General features: G+C 40.4%; 1 protein-coding gene across 3 annotated transcripts in view; it reads right to left on the minus strand.

Moving 5' to 3' along the window:
• The window catches only part of GRB14 (growth factor receptor bound protein 14), a 63,296-nt gene extending 48,662 nt beyond the window's left edge, over positions 1–14,634 (minus strand). For 2 of the 3 annotated variants that reach the window (XM_051623428.1, XM_051623431.1), the window contains exons 1-2: positions 13,238–13,564; positions 11,502–11,634 (exon numbers count right to left, since the gene is read on the minus strand). In XM_051623428.1, coding sequence (XP_051479388.1) covers positions 11,502–11,634; positions 13,238–13,380 — 276 coding nt within the window. In that variant the 5' untranslated portion in view covers positions 13,381–13,564. Of the gene's footprint in view, positions 1–11,501; positions 11,635–13,237; positions 13,565–14,610 lie in introns of those variants that run through there. The other variant, XM_051623430.1, reaches the window with a different exon arrangement.
• Positions 14,635–17,804: the final 3,170 nt, after the last annotated feature.

The following is a 17,804-nucleotide window of genomic DNA, read 5'->3' on the forward strand; positions in this document are numbered from 1 at the left end:
CTTACACTAATGAAAGTACACATCAGTTGCACCCAGGAGTTGTAAAATTCACCTGAAGAAATACTTAAATATCTTAAATTTCACAAACAGCTAATTCATAAACTAAACTAAAATAAATGACATCTCAACTTCTAAGTGCAAGCCCTGCAGAATCACTTCAACATCTGAAGGCCAAGAGGAGCTCTGTTGAAAAATGTGAGATATAGAAAAGCTCTGAAAGCCAATTGTACCTTCAGGAAAACATCACTTTTTTTTTCTACAGGAAAAAGATTTGATTTATCAGTGGCAGGTTTGCAAAGAACTTTGCTGGTGCTGGTGGACAGGAAGGAAATCAGATCCAGGCCACTTGTTTGAGAGTTCTGTAAAATGAAAGTGTTCATGTAGCTTTTCACTCCTATTTTTGTCACTAAGCTATCAGACACAGTTCTGAAAACACTTTAAAGATACTTTTCAGATACTTCAAAATATAAACCACTACTACTTCTTGCCACTAAAGAAAGCATGACTACAGTGACTGGGCAAGAATAGAGAAACTCTTAGTAAGAGTCAGTAGCTCCAAGTAAGGGTTTGTAACAACATACGGAATAGACATATCCTGTTAGCAGAGGAAGGTCAGTCGTGTAGTTAAGGCACTGGATATGGATTCACAACAGCTGATCTATTCCTGGCTCTTCCAGCCATAGTGCAAGAATGTGGGTATTTGTAGGCAATAAAATCAAACCAGACTCAGCTTTTGCTTCTCTAGATGAAAAAATAAATAAATCTAGAGAATACAAATGTATTAAGTTTTATTAAAAAACTGTGATGCTACTTTTTGTACGTGATTTTCCTTTAAGCTAAGGCAGAAGAGTATTACACAAGACCAACATGAAGTCAGGGAAGTTATTTGTGATACTATCTGCACTTCCTCAAAAGAGTGCTTGGCACAAATGGTCACTTTGTCTCTTTACTGTAAGAGTCAATACCATCAGTGTGGCTGTGGAAACACATACAGGGTATTATTTACATAGGTACATTTGCATACATTTGGCAAATAACTATTTTCTTCAAAACCGCCCCACAAAAGACAGATTTCAGAGTGACCGAGTGAGCTGTCTTTCTAATCCTACAGTCCCTTATACAAAGAAATGTAACAAGGTCTTATTCCTCAAACAGAACATAAGGTACACCCTCTTAAAGGGTTGATAATGATTCATTCCTGTGCAGAAATAGTTGTACTGAAACAGCCTGTATTACCTGTACAGCATCATACATATTATAGCAGAGGAACTTCACAATGAAGTTTGAACCATCATGATATCTCTTCTGTCTCTTCATGCAATTATCCAACTACTAAATGCTTCTATTTTAAGAGACTAACACAGCACAAAAATAACCAGCACAATTCATAGTTTCAGCTCTCTCGATTCTAGCCTTTCCATGGATGAGCCAGGCACTACAAATGACACACCATGCCAGAGCACTTTAAGGGCCAAGCAAGATAAACCTAGATCCCAAACCCTGCAATGAGAAGTCATCTCCAAATATGTCACCTCATAGTTCTCAGCACATCACCGTTATTTTGCTGGACAATAAACATGTACCTCATGAAGTCTGAACTCTTTTTAATGCTATCCCTAAATTACAAACTCACGTGTCAGCTTCCTCCTTCCCCCTGGGTATAGCTATGATATAAGTGGGTCAAACTGACCCTTTAAAGAACCTTAAAACAAGATTATTAGATAAAAATTCTCAGCAACTGTACTTTCTGACAGTCAAGTCTAAATGACCTTGCTCTCTCCTAGGTCTATCCCAACTGAGCAATTCATATTTTACCTAGAAAATTAATGTATTAACACAAATCTTAACAAAGTATTATAAGAGAAGTAAAACAGCTTTCTTGGAAAATCTGAAATTAGATAGCTGCTACCTTCTGAACAAGGCACACACACACACAAACACCTTATACTTTGAGAAAATTTCAAAAAAAATCACTTTAGCCCTGAAGAGTAATTACTGTACCATACAGAAACTAGGCAGATCCTCTCTGCTTACCAGAACAGAAAAGACTATTCCTGTATCTTAATGCTACAACTAATCAGGGAGGTGTTGATGTTAGAGAAATGTCCAATAATGGAAATCTCACCAGTCTGGAAAAAATATTTTCTTGCTAGACTATTCATTTCCCCTCAAATAATTACAGTGGGGTTCACATTGCAAGAACAACACCAACCTCATGAAGTTCAACAAGGCTAAGTGCACAGTCCTGCACCTGGGTCGGGGCAATCCCAAGCACAAATAACAGGTTGGGCAGAGAATGGATTGAGAACAGCCTTGAGGAGAAGCACCTGGGGGTGCTGGTCGATGAAAAGCTCAACATGAGCCACCAATGTGCACCTGCAGCCCAGAAAGCCAGCTGTGTCCTGGGCTGCATCAAAAGAAGTGTGGCCAGCAGGTTCTGTGCCTCTACTCTGCACTTATGAGACCCCAACACAGGAAGGGGGCACATAGAGCTCTTGGAGTGAGTCCAGAGAACGGTCACAAAGATGATCAGAGGGCTGGAGCACCTCTTCTACGAGGACAGGCTGAGAGAGTCAAGGTTGTTCAGTCTAGAGAAGACACAGCTCTGGGGAGACCTTATAGTGGCCTTCCAGTATTTGAAGGAGCCTACAGGAAAGTTCTGGAGGGACCAGGGTGTAGTGACAGGACAAGGGGGAAGGGTTTTAAGCCGGAAGAGGGTACATTTAGGTTAGACATTAGGAAGAAATTCTTTAGTGTAAGGGTGGTGAGACACTGAAACAGGTTGCCCAGGGAGGTTGTGGCTGCCCCCTCCCTGGGAGTGTTCAAGGACAGGTTGGATGGGGCTTTGAGCAACCTGGTCTCATTGGAGATGTCTCTACCCATGCAGGGGGTTAGAACTAGATGATTCTTTAAGGTCCCTTCCAACCCAAACCATTCTATAAAAATGCTGAATTTTACAGTATCAGAGAACATAATGTCATTTTCCATGCTTGTCAATTCTCCTCACAAACTTGTGGGATCTTAAAGCCTTGTTAGGCACACGCCTTTGCAAGGCCTTTCAGCTGCCTATTTTCACAATACGTTCAAGCCTGATTGAAAAATATACTGATAACAAAGTTCTGTCAATTGCGTTCTAAGAAAACCCTCATTTTGCATGGGATTCCCTCTTACTACATAGCAGTAAATTCTAGTGAGTATGAGAAGAAATGCTTGCAAACTTCCAGCCTGATTCTTAACAGTTGGTGCCATTTCTGTGCCATTATCAAGTGCCTGCAGCTGTTCATAAACTCCAGGTCTTAATATAATCAGTAAGGGGAGTTACCATAACACAACTAATATAAAAAGGCTATTTATAGCCTAAGAATGCAGTCATTGAAAAAGCCAATTCTGATCACAAGGCAATCTACTGTATCTTGTTTTCTTGTGCATATAATATCAAGTTAAGAAGCAAACATACTGGTATGCAGCATATGCATACATACCAGAAACAGGCAGGAACAATCCATCACTATCCTAATTAGAAGCACAGGCAGACCTAAGATAACCGATACACATTTATCTCTTGAGATTTAAGTATTAATATATATTTTACAATATTGGGCTAAAATATGAGCTGATTAGTTGCAAACGAATGTTATGTGACTGAAACAGGAGAAAAGAAAGTTCACACTGTTACTAGAGCAGAGAGGTCTAATTTCTTCTGCCTCTTAATTCCTCGTCCCACAACTGCCCTTCACAAAAATTTTTCTTTGGCCTGATTAGCATTTTTTTTTAAATCTTCCCATTTGAGGTGACTCCCACCAGGACTCTAACATGAAAGACACACTAAAGTATGCTGTCTTGAAGGTTTCCCTTCATCTTCATTCCCAAATTAAACGCAGTCATAAAGTCATGAATTCCCTCAGAAGTAGAAGCTTTAAACATACTGAAGACAAACAAAGAGCATATGTACAGTCAACTCTTCTCCCACTAACCACTGCAGGATTTCATCCCTTGCTAGAGATATATTCCACCTTGATACCAGAAATAAAAGTGTGGAACCCCTGAGCCCTGAAATCACCAATTGCAAGCTGAATCAGTTCTTGCCTCTGCACGTGCACACACACACACAGATCAAAATCAACTGTCAGTAGAAACATTTGGATGCCTTTCCATTGCCTGACCACAATGGTTCCTGCTATTAAAGTACCAAACAGAAGGGTACTCTTACCCTAAAGGTACTCATCTAAGTAATCTGCAGATGCAAGACATGCAAGACAAGCTTTTTCTATCCTAGTAGTCCCACATCCAATTGATCCAATTTCTATTGCAGTTCTAGCTAGATCTCTTAAATACAGGGGCACAGCATAAAGATTACCACTGCAAAGAATTAAAAATATCATGGAGCAAAAATTGAGAACAAAACCAAACCAAACAACCCAACACAACAACAAAAAAAAACCCAAACAAACTAACAAAAAAATCCCCAATACAGTACTAGTGGCTCTGGCATTATCAGGTCAAAGAACAAGTCCCCACCTACCTATTGTAAATAACTTAAAAGAAGATACACGTGTATAATGTATGTATAATTTTTTTCAATAATCACAAATATGTAAGTGTATTCTATATGCACGATCAAGTTAATTCTACCTGGTGAAAACTAACCAGGTTTAATGTTGATTTTTATGTGGAGGTAAGTTTTACTTATGTAAAAATCAAAATTATTCTTACTGTGGTACAGAAGTAGGGTGGGGATATTCCTTTGCTTGTTTCTACAGTTGTCAAGTTCTTATTTGAATAGATAATAATTCTCAGAGCATCAGAAATGCATCAATCCAAGGATATGCTAAAACCTTCACCAAACAAATATTTGGGGAATAGAAAAGCTCTCAATAAGTTGAGAGGAGCTTCAAAAAGCAACAGAATTCAGGTCATTTTAACAATGCCTGTTAATAGCAATCCACATAACTTCTTCAGTCTGAATCATAACATGTATCTAGAATAAACTATAGAAATTATAAAATGCTACTAAATACTATGCTGATTATCCTATACTTTGTGTCCCTGGAAATCAGATGGGAATGTTTCTCTGTTTTGTTCAAAAGACAGTTCAGACAGCGGTCTGTAAAGGGAAGACAGTGTTCTGCTGTTACAATACTTATGTCTTGCAACCCCACTGATCACAGCATCACTTACTGACAATGGCACCTATGAGAAGCCACCTGGAAAAAGATCTGTCAACAAAATATTTATTTAATCATGGATCTGGCTATGACAAGTATGGAGCTGCTACAAAATGACCTAAACTTCTCAGTTCTTCGGTCTAACACTAAACAAATGCACTCATCCTTGGCAACAATTATGAGTAAGAACAGTGTCAGTCTCTATCACATTTCATTCCCTTCTGAAAATGATGATGATCTGAGCTCCATTCATTAGAGTTTAATATTTTAAAGCCAACCTCAATAAAACTGAGTTATCAAAAGTGACTCAGCAACATTAGAGTAGAAGTTCCCCTGGGTTTAACTGTCAAGTCTCTTGTGAAATTGAGACTGTTTTTATCACTGTCTGCCCTAACCACCTCGTAATTTTGCTATAGGGTGTCACAGAACCAGAATACTAGGTAGTTAACTCAAAATTTGAGAGATTCATATGAAAGAATCACTTTTGGAGAACAAAGGTTTCCAAATTTAAAGAGAAGGTTTTCTACATAAGGATTTAGATCTACTGCAATGTAGCAGAGGTTTCTTGTTGCAAATGTAGCTTCCCAAACAGCATAGAAGAGGCAGTTTCTTGTACTGAGGAAACAGTCCTAACAGAAAAGACAGGAAACTTCAGTTTTGACTTTTCACAGAATCAGTCCAACCCCCCTGCCAGAGCAGGACCACCACAGAATCTAGGGTAGGTCACTCAGAAACACATCCAGATGTGTCTTGGAAGTCTCCAGAGAAGAAGACTCCACAACCTCTCTGGGGAGCCTGTTCCAGTGCTCTGTAACCCTCAGAGGACAGAAGTTCCAATTTGACAAACACTGGCAAAATATCTACCAGAATCTTTGACAGTACTGATGATTATTTGATTTTATATACATATAAATAGTACAAATTTAAGACTAAAATTTGCCTGATTTAAGTTAATTAAACATTAAACAACGAGCTTGTAGAGGCCATATCTTAGTCCAGAACAGTTAAGAGCGACCTTGTTTCCTTGCTTATTAGAAAAAAAAGCTATTTTAGTGAAGTTAGAGTATTTACAGTCTTGACTGATGTGTTTTTGGAGAGTAACAAAGTACAAGGTTAAATTCTAATAACATTGAGAGCTGATATGAAGTTTGACAGAAAGCAGCATCTTTTCTCTGTAAGAAAGATACACTAATGAATGAACCAATGTAAAGAAGACAAAGTTAATTAAATAAATAGATAAATAGAAATAAAAGAAAAATAAAAAGAAAATAAGTGATTATTCTGAAGTTCTGAGGTTTCCCTAGGGTGATGTATCAGACAGCTTGTGCTAGGCCACCTCAATACAAACCAGGTGATATTCCTTGTTGCAAAAATGAGAAATTCTTCTACTCTGCCTTCTGTTTTACCTTTAGATGCCTGTGACTTTCTGCCAGTGTTAAGGTGACTGGTCAAAGCACATAGGCACATGCATTAAAACAGTAAGTTTTAATAGAGTTCTAAATAATTTTAATACATTGTTCTAGCAATAAATCTTTACTTGGTGGGAGGGTTCAGCCATTTAAATGAAGAACAAAGCATGGAAAGTGGAGCAGAAGACCCCCAGATGATGCAACACAAAAAGGAGTCCAGCCAATTCAAGTCTTTATACTGGGGACTTAATGTAAAAACCTTGACTCTTTTGACTTGTATGGGATGCTTCTGTTCATCTGTAAACTGCCCGGAAAGACTTCTTCCCTTCCCATCTGCCTTAACTCTTTTTTGTGTAATTTAAAGGAAAAACATGGGAAAACCAGATATATGTTTAGGAGCTAGAAGGAAAAAAAAGAGAGATTTGATAAAGGAGGATACGTGCAACGTGCTCCAACCAGGAAACAAATCTGACAAGAAACAGAAAGACTGGAATTAGAGTGCAAATTTAACTAATGCATCTTTTGGTTGGAAAAGATATTTCAACCCTTGGAAATTGCTTGAGACAACATTAATAATTACATTTCAATTAAAAAAGAACAACACCAAACTTCTGCATTTCTTAAAAGTCAAGAGAAAAAAATGGTACTCCAACTGCGACTCTCAATGCCCAATATTATTAATAAACTTTGAATGGAACACATTTAAAGAAACATCTGCTCTTCATCATAAAGTTCCGCTCAGTTCTTCTTTGCCAAAGAGCTTTACATTAAAATCTTTGTTGACACAAAACGAGAAGTGACGTTCCACTACAATCAAATGTGTATTTGAGATCCTCTTATACAATCTATTTCCTAAAATGAACACTGTGGGAGTATATTTGGATTCTAAATGATAAAAATATCTACTTGTTTAGAACATCAAGAAAGACAAAAGAGGCAAGATAAAATTCCAAATATTTTAGTGTGCTTCACCTTGAAATTTACTTGAGTTTTATTTTTGCACTTCTAATTTAATTTAAAGAAAAAAGGCACTAATTACCTTGAACTACTTTTGTAATGAAACACTTTTTGGCTTCTCCTTGAGCAGGGCAAGAATTGGCACTCCAGTGCAAGTGATTCAGCTTTTGTTTTTAGAAAGACTTAAAAACTAACTTTTCATAAATCTATAGTAACTTATTTTCAGTGACCAAAGAAAATCAGAAGTATACTAAAGAACCAAACATTTTTTTTTTACAGTTAACAGCTTTCCTTACTAGTATCTATTTTGATCATAATTAAGAGACAAAAGCGTCTTATATTTTCAGTTCCTTGCCACTTCTTAGAGAATACAGACTCTGAAACACAATTAGATTTTTCAGACAAGTTCACATACTCCACCTAACAACAGCAAATGATTGATTCCTCAGAGAAGGCAATATTTCCCACCATGCACCTAGCTGACTGTGCTGTGGTGGACATGAGGGGAAAACTGGGGGGTTTTGGCCTTTTCAGATAGAATTCTTCCACCCTGAAACATAAAATTCAGTTTACTTGAATAAATGTAACAGTATTCATGCCAAAAAACACTCACACTCCTATATTTCTTTCAAGGATACAAAATTTGATGATTTCTTGCAGAATGGATTATGCAGTCCACAAAGTGGTCTTGCCATCCAGATGTTCAGCTGTTGATTTCACCTCCATATTATTCCCTGAGGATGAGGACATTAAATACATAATCCCACTCCCACTTGCAACAGGTCTCAAAGTTCCACCTTCCCAAAAACAGGTGTGATACCATAATATCTGCTCCATGGGGCACCTCCACTAAATGCTCCACTGAGAACAGTCATCTGATGCACAAGTCCACATGTTCTCAGCAGCTCAATGCAGACCTGTTGTTTCCATTCTCTCAGCTCGTAGTCCTCCCTCTAGGATAATAACACTTGTCACTGTACTGACTCTATACTTTTACTCCTTATTTTGATCTCCATAATTCACTTCATTTTTTAAATAAAAAGAGAAAAAAATAGTCAGGGTTTCCTCTTAAAGCTTGTGCTAATTACTGTTAACATGGAAGGTTTATAAATCTCTGAGGATATAACACAAAAACTCTTCAGAACTGCAGGGGGGATAAAGGAGCTGGACAGCTGTGTTGATGTGGCAGACCAAAGAGTGTTCAGACACACTGAACACACAGTCCTACTTCTCAAGCACAGAGGCAACTCACTATTCTTCTACATGCCTTGTACCAATTTTCTATTAAAAACTTATTTCCAGTAAGTCAACCCCACAAAACAGACATGCTGTTCAACGTTTTGAGAAGCTTATGATAAAAGATCATCAGAAGACAGTAAAAATTTCTGCTTAGAAAAACAAGAATTCATAATAATGTTAATAATCTGTTCAGAAGAGGAAAGATTTCAGATGTCACAGGTGCTACGCATAAACGAGTAGATATTTGTCACAACTTCTTTTTTTCCCTGAAAGTAGAAAATCTTTTCTGTAGCAGGAAATAAGTCAGAAAAGGCAGAACCTTGTCTTTTAGATACACCTACTTTGGTAATAGTTACCTGCCAGACATAAGTAGAAGTGCACACTGTAATTTTTCTTTGTTATGCCTGAAATTAAGAACACTACAGAAAAAGAAATTAAATCAGAAAGAAAGCAATATAAAAGAAGAACCACTGGAAGTACATGTAGATTATCACAGAGGCAACAGAAAAAAAATCTGGCAGCTGTCAACATCATAAAAAAAAAGTGCTTAAGTGTAACTGGTTTATCTTAAGAGTTAGGAAACTATCAAATAGTAATATCCATGACATTGGGGCTATATTCAATGAAATCTTTACATATGGACTAGGTATTTGCAGACAGAGCTGCTACAAATTTGGTGAAACTAGAACAGTGGAAACACAACATTTCCAAGCACAGCCTCCACAGACACCTGTGGGAAATCATAGTCAGATCACTTCTCCTCTTTGCATACCTGCTTAGTGTTCCTTCTCTCTCCTTTTTAAATCAAAGTAATTAGAGAAACATATTAGAAGACTTCAACCTGAATTTCAAAGCTAAAAGTTTAACTCAACAGTTGCCATTTGGCCTTAACCTTTAATAACTCTAGATGAAGAACATAAGAACAATAACATTGTGTCTGACAAAAAGTAAACTTAGCCCAGTACCACTTCTCCTGCTGTGGCCATAAACATTTTCCTAGATGAAAGGATTTTGACAGAAATACTGTCTTGTTAAAATTACTTCAGAAAATACCAGGAAAATCTCTCTGGTAACTGAAAAATGGCTTGTTCTTAAATGGAAAACCAGGAGAAGTTGAAGGACTGTGAGCAGAAACTGTCATAAAAAGTATGACAAGAGCTTTTATGAAGAAACAGAAGTGAAATCAGTGAAGCTATGAACTTCAGCTTCTGAGAGACTGACGCTAACACTTAACTGGCCTAACTAATCAAGTCAGTCAGTAATTTTAAACAGGACAGGACACAAAAGCAGATAGTTGACCTTTGTGTGTTAAATCATGCTTGGGAAATCTATTTTCCAGTTACAAGCACAAAGACTACCACAATGAGTGCAATTTAAACCAGCAACATGAGTAATTTAAACTTTTTTTTTTTTAATATGACTTGTAGTCCTTATGTTTGAAAGATTACCAATTCAGTGATTTCCTACCTCTGCAGAGAGTCAATGCTTCCAACCTGCCCAGGCATGAAGCTAGCACAATTTTAGCCTACTGCACTAGCAACATTTAAATACACAAACACCAGTAGAGCTTCAGGTTAGTACTAATTCTATAAGAAAGAACTAAAAGCAACAAAAGTATTCCAGAAAGACACTACAGCTATTTTTAGAGAACAAATAGATTAAGGGGCAAAATAGATTAAGTGCAGTTTCCCAGACACATACATGTTTTTGACTGAAGAAGGGGGGAGAAGGTTCCTCCTTAAGGTGCTGGCCAAGACTTTGCTAGTACAGTTCTCTGGCAGGTCCACAGAAACAGATCAGCTTCAAAAAAGTTAACACAACCACAGGAAACTTCAACTTCCAGACAATTTCTTAATGCAAATCTAAAACCTGAATAAGCAGCAGCTGTTAAGTTCTACACCTCCAATATCACCCCTAGAACTGTTAAGACCATTATCTCTCAGACCACCAAAAAAATAGGCAGGCAGTACCCTTACTCCCAGTGTTCCTCATCAGAACTCTCTCCATACTCAAGAAATGGAAAGAGAAATTAGACAGGTAAGCTTTCAAAGAGTGAAACAGATCTCTGACACCAGTAAGCTCCATTAATTGGAATCTCTTCCTCTTTACCCTACACAAAATAACAAATACAGCGAGTGTGAACACTACTAGGACAGAGCAGTACCAGGTCTGCCTGCACACTCAGAACTTCCCTTGACTTGCAGTTCAAGGTATTTACTGAAATATAGTAACATCAGCCATAAACAGATAAAAACCATGCAAATAAAGTATAGCCATATACACAGCAGTTGCTCCTTCCCTATCAACTTTTGATTTATTCAATTATCCTAGCAAAATTAGTTTCAGACAAAAGAAGCTGCCCAGTGCCTGTTAGAATCCCTCCACTCTATAGCACTGATGACAGTTATTGGAGGTGGGAAGGAAGGGAAGAAAGAAATTAACTTCTCACGTAAGGACATAACGTACTGCCTGCCTACCCTGGTTTTGCTTTTCAAAAAAAAAAATGTGCAGAGTCACATGTAGACTTTGTGAAAGAACAGTCACATCTTAAGTCATAGATTCAGAAGCCTCATTTTCTACAATCAGCTATGACCTACAGAGAAAATATCACCAAATTACAGAAATATGGAACACATTTATCAGCAAAAGAACTTAATAGGTAACTGGGCTTTTCCTCAAGCTTTCATGAAGCCAACTGAGAATTTGTCAAATAATAATTTACAAGTCTTACCTGCTTTTTTCTTGAAGTTGCCTTGGGCAACAGACTGGCTGACAAAACTGATGCAAACGGAGAGCAACACAGCTCGGGAAAAGGATTTGGAATGGATGGGATCTCCACAATATTTTCATCTTTCTTTTTTCTCCTATTTCAACAAAATATATAATATCAAGCGATAATTGTATCAACTGCTGTTAAAACTGCAATATCCAACCACAAGGCATGAAATATCAAAGCACTAATACCATGCTACTTGCTGGTTGCAGCAATTAGCTTTTTTGTGCAGCTATTTTTTTAAATCAGTAGGCTGAATCTATTAACATACAGTGCTTAACACTACTTGAAAGCAATCCAAGTACTTAGCTCTGAATATAATGTTGTTTGAATATGTGTAAGTCTTTGCAGAGTAAAAACACACATATATTTATATTGGCTGCTAAGGACGTTAGTAAATATTTTGTTGTCCCCGTGTTCATGCCATTCCCTATGTACACACATTACAACAGGGATGCATGTAACTTCTCAGTAACACTTCCCAAGTACATCACAACTGTATTTTAAACAAATGGAAACTTTTTCCCTAGAATCAGGAGTCCAAGTGACTGACAAAAGAGAGCAAAATAATACACGTATTTCTGTTCTCAGTTACTTTTGTCTTTGAATCTTCGCAGCTCCATCATAAAATAAATGTCTCAGTAGTTTCTGGCTAACTACATCTGATTCTGTGGCAAACAGCACCAAGCAGCATTTGCAAAAGTAGTGCAGGTAATCACTGCTGTACTTGCTGAAGAGCTCAGTTATGCACTGGTTAGAAGAATCCAAGGAATACTGTTAAAATGGTGTGTACATTACAGTGCAATTTTATCTTGGAAAATATTGAATGGGACTTTGTCTACCTGATTTTATTTAGAGAACAGTACCCAAAGCACCCCAACTATCCAAGTCTGCCAGTACTTAATCAGATTTTTCCACATGTGTGAGTTGAGGGCTCCAAGCTTATATATTTAAGTTTATTATCTTCGTTATTGTCATGTCAGATTTCACATAGTAATTGGTACAAAGTGAAGAAAACCGACACAGTAAGGCACCAATGCAGAATGAAGATGCTTTCTCACCAAATATTCATTTAAAGTAATATTTAGCATTAAGGAGCACTGAAAAATCCTGTCTGCAGTATTTTAAGGTTCTCTGAACTTCAGTCTACCAAAAATTGATTAGACGCTTCATGAAAAACCCAGATCAGAGTTTCCTTTAGTAAGAATAGAGGCCAATGCCTTTAAGAGCAGCCCGAGAGGTAACGCAGGGTGCACATCACTGACAGCAGTGGCAGCGGCACCGCTAATGGTGAAGCAGTTTATCTGACGAACATTTTAAGAAAGGCACTGCAATGATAAAGTAACGGCTGGGCTGCAGGGTCGGCCACGTCGCCTCTTGTCACCTCAAACTGGGAAACCTCTTAAAAAAACAGAAGGTGGGGAAACGCATCGGCAAGGGTGGGAAGTGACTGCAGGGCCGGGAAACAACTTTTGAGCTCCAGGGAGGAGCGGGCCGGTCCCGGGCTCGACCGCCCCCCTCCTGCCGCCTCGCCCCCTCCCCGACCCGCCGCTCTCGAGCCGCGGGGCCACCACCGCCCCAGGCCCCGCCGACCCGCTCCCGCCGCAGGGCGCCCGCCAGCCCCTAGACGGCAGCAGGCCGGCCCTCGTGGGAGCGGGCAGGGCGGGGGGCACCCGCCGGGGCTCCGGCCTTACCTGTCGGGGGGCGAGGGCGGCGGGTCCCCGCCGGGGGGCCTGGGAGCTGGGCATGGGGAGCCTGCCGCGTCGCGGGGGCTGCCGCCCGCGGGCTCCGCCGCCCGCCCCGCGCCGCGGGGCACACCGGGCAGCGGCGCGGCCATCGGCAGCGGCGACGTCCTGGCAGGGCGGCCGCCCGCGGGGGAGGCACGTCGGCGAGCGGCCCCGGCGCTGCCGGGCGCGTCGGGCGGAGGCTGCTCTCCGCTCCCGATGCGGAGGAGGGGGGAGGCGGCGGGGAGCGGGGGAAGCGCCGCCCGGGCGGCACCGCACGCCTTCCCCGGCACACGTGCGCGGGCGGCGGCGGGGGCGGGCGCCCGCCGGCTCCGCGCTGCGACGGGAGGCAGCGGCGGGCGGGCGGGGACGGGGCCGTGCCCCCTTGGCTGCCGCCGCCAGGCTGGGGCGGGGGGAGCGCTCCGCTCCGCTGCCCGGCGGCTCTGCCCGGCGGGTGCGCAGTGTCACCCGGCTCGCCGGGGTCGTCGGGCCGGGGCGGCTGAGGGGAGAGCGGCCGCCGCTCGTCTCCTCAGCAGGCGGCGCGGGGCCCCCTCGCTGAGCGGCCCCGGGGGGAGCCCGCCCTGTGCCGCGGCCCCGGGGCCCGAGCGGAGGGGAAGCGGGGCCGCCCGGTCGCCTCCCCCCGTGGCGGTGCCGGCGCCGCGCAGGGGTGCGCAAGGGGCGCGAGCCGCGCAGCACCGGGCGGGCCTGGCACTTGCCTGAGCGCCCGAGCACTCATTAACTGCGCTGTCCCGTCCCTCTGTGGGGTCGGGGTTTTATGGATGTCTTGGAGAAATAAGGAGTGAACAAGGCCGAGGAATAGGCCCTGTGTGCCCGACGAGCAGGTCGTGGGGAGGCCGGGTTCCCAGCTGGGCCTTCGAGTCCCTGTTCAGCCACAGGTCCCAGAGCAGAGTGGAAGGAAAGGTTTTTTCTTGTGCCTTGGGCTCCTCCACAGCAGCTTGCACAGCTGAGGAGGCCAACTCCTGCCCTCCTGTATGTACACAAAATCCCATGTCATGTGGCAATTCCATGGCCATCCTTATCAGCATTTATCCTGTTGCAAAATAAAAGTAACGACCTCACAAGAGCCGTGTCACAGCACCAAGCAAAGTGAGTAAAATTGTGTGAATTAGTTTGATAGAAAGCCACATTATTAAAACCCAGGCCCTGTATGTAGAAACCTCCTGACTGTATGGCATGACTGAGATGTCAGACTGGTGGGAAGACAGAATATTTTTGGACACATGTGCCCTGCAGTTTCCCTGGACCCACTGAAGAAGTCCTCACACACAGGCCAAAATTTCAATTGCAGAGAAAGATTTTGCTAACATAGAACCAATACTCACAGTTTTCATTTCAGCTGAGTCATGGATGATTTTGCAGGACATTTATTTTCGATGAAACACAGGATTCCTTTGCCTCTAAACAGCTCATTCTCTGGTATGCTTAGAGCAGAAGTGCAAGTCCAAGTTGATTTAACAGTTCTTACATACATAGGCTGGCAAACATACCTGGAATTTTACAGTGCCAGATGAATGACTGGATTTGCTCATTGCTTGGAAACAGCTATCTTTTTATACAACTGCACATACCAGACCACTGCTTTTCACCTAATTGATTAACTGGCATAAATGTGGCTTGTTAAGCCTCACTGTCTTCAAAAGAACGGAAGGAAGGACAACTGGTGTAGGAGCTCTAGGTAGAAAACTGAGATTGAGAAGAGAGAAAAACCTTCAAGTGGCAATTGTGTGCTGATACTAATCAGCATTTTAAAAGTTCAGCCAGAAAAAGAAAATATGTTTTGACTTTTAACCCAGTCTGTGCAAATTGTTCCATAGCTGCAACCTGACATACATGGTAAGTTTTTGTGTCTTTAACTTAGTCACATAATTGTTTTTAAATGACAGGCAAATAAAAAATAGTATTAGAAGGAATATTAGCAAGTCAATACTTAGATGTTTCAAAGTAACTTTGATAGGATTCTAATGAGTCATGATAGCAAAAACGCCACTTGCACGAAAGATCAATTTAAATTTTTAATGCTATTATAATTTCACTTGAATGTAGTAATTTTAGAAACAAATTGACTTAAAATATTTTTTCCTACTTCTCACAGTCTGTCCAGATGCTTGCTGCTTTCAGTGCTTTCTGTGATTGCTTGAGCTTAGCTAAAGATACCTGAGAGCATTTGACTCTATTCAAGTGTAAGCTTTTTTAACTCTTTGAACAAAGTACAAACCCAGTAATCTCTGGACAGTGATGTTTTTTGTATTAAAAGACTAGCAGATTGCTGCTGAGACCTGACATAAAAATATTTGCTGAACTGTATGACTTGGATGCCTTTTTATCATGAATACACCTAAGCTGCCTAGTCTGTTTTTTGATACTATGTTTCTGCAGCATCGTGGCCCTTGTCTTAAGTTACATTTCCCTAAAATTGAATTTCTAGGCATTCTTTAATCCTGAAAGCAGTAGTTTTGCTTTCTCATTTAATTTCATCTTTGCTACCTTAATGAGGTCCAGGTACTTATCAAGTAAAATTAAAATAGATATTGAGAGAAACCCCAATGGATTCAAGCTATTCAGTATGCACCTCACTTCCAGAAAATCAAGCCCTCCAGTTCTCAAAAGCCTGTGCACCATTTAGAACCACGACACTTGATTAATATGACAAAATTATGCCTTTAATTAGAGTAAACTTTCACAGTTATTACTGACAAAATGAAGGTTTAAAAAATCCAAACTATCTGTGATTTTCTCTGAAAACTGTAGAGGCTTCCTGCTGGATTTTTTTATGTCACCCTTCCACACATCCCTCATTGCTTTTATAAAGATATTTTACATGTGGTTTTAAATGTTTAACTGCTTGACCATAAAAAGCTTCCCTATGATTTCTTAAAGATGGTTACACTAAGAGAACTAATAACATACCTTTACACCAGCTTCTGTCAGAGCCACAGCAGCAGATAATAGAATTATTTCTACTGAAGTACTAGATTGAAGCCACAGAAGTAGGCAATTTTTCCAGTGTGAGGCTATAACAAGGCCTAGTCTTGGGTCCCAATACAATATTTTCTCTACAAGCACCCCAAAATATATTACATCAAATGTGATGATACAGAAGATCACCTTAAGAAAAAAAAAAAAAAAAAAAAAAAGCAGTGATTAGTCCAGTAAAAAAGGCATGCCCCAAGATTTTGTATTTGAATTTGTAAATTATGTGCATTTATTATCTCAATGTAATATGTTGAACATATATTGTCGTCCTGATACAATGAGCTGTGCATTCTTCTTGAGCATTTCAAAAGCTCATTTTTAACTTTGAAAACTGGACTGTCTGTTTGGGCAGCACTTCATGAGAGCCAAATTTATCCAGTGAGCACCAGCAGAGATATCACTAGCAAACTTCTTGGCAGGAGTGAATAACTCTTTGAAAATTACCTGTGCTTGAATGTTTTGTGAGGAGTCTTGCTATTATTGTTGCATTGAATGTTAAGTTTAGAATTACTGGTCAAATGTGTACCTTTTATTGTGGATAAGGAAAAGGTTTCAAGGGATTAAATCAGTATCACCAGTCTCAGTCACTTCCAGAAGCCTCTTTTCAACTTAATTTGAAACTCCCTCTGTGTGCACTTAGACAACCCACAGCACGGTAATACTCTGGTGTCTCCCCTGCTTTGATTTTCTTTTTCTGCACTTGCTATCAAGCAGCAGATTTGCACTGTGTTTTCTGTTGTTTGGATTGGGCTTGGGATTTTTTACCTATTGAAAAGCATGAAGAGTTTAGCATAATTTGAATAGAGGGATGAATTTTATTGCTAGTTTTGACAACACTGTTTGCTATTTCAATAGCAAGTTCTGTGTTTCCCTGTGACAGCTTTGCCCTCAGCCCAGAACATCCCCCTGCTGGAATTTTGCCCTGAACTGTAACACAAGAATAGAATTGAATTCTGTGCAGAATGTTGATAATAAGAATGATAACCTTCAAACCCAGCAAATCAAATCAAGAGCTTATGATTTCTAAAAAGTCATTGTAGCTAAAAACAAATAATTAAGTTCAGCATAGGGTTGACTGGCTGGCACGTAGGGCCCGTGAGATGCAGGTCAGACAATGTGACATACTGGCTTCTGCTCCCTCACGTGAAGGCTGCATGAAATCAATCATTCAGCAGTGTCTGTAATAAACAATGTATTATGTGATGCGATGTGCACTGGCCAACCTTGAACTTCTGTAAGGCATAAGGATCCTTCCTAGAGAGAAGTGTAATAGCCCCGGGTGAATATTACATATGTATGGGTTACAGTGTCTAGGTCTTCATCTAATGGGTCCAAATCTACTGGACTAGATGCAATCTTCTGGGTGGTTATGGATGAATGAACCACATAATATACTGTTGCAGTTATTTGTGTGAGTAAATTGACAAGTTTCAGGGAATTGATTTAGCAATGCTAAACATCTGTAATGACAGTATTGTAATGGAAGAAACACGCTTTTAATACATGTATATATTCTTATTAATCCCTTGTAAATATTTGTGAT

This window comes from Apus apus, chromosome 6 (genome assembly GCF_020740795.1).
Source record: "Apus apus isolate bApuApu2 chromosome 6, bApuApu2.pri.cur, whole genome shotgun sequence".
NCBI classification, from domain to species: Eukaryota; Metazoa; Chordata; class Aves; order Apodiformes; family Apodidae; genus Apus; species Apus apus.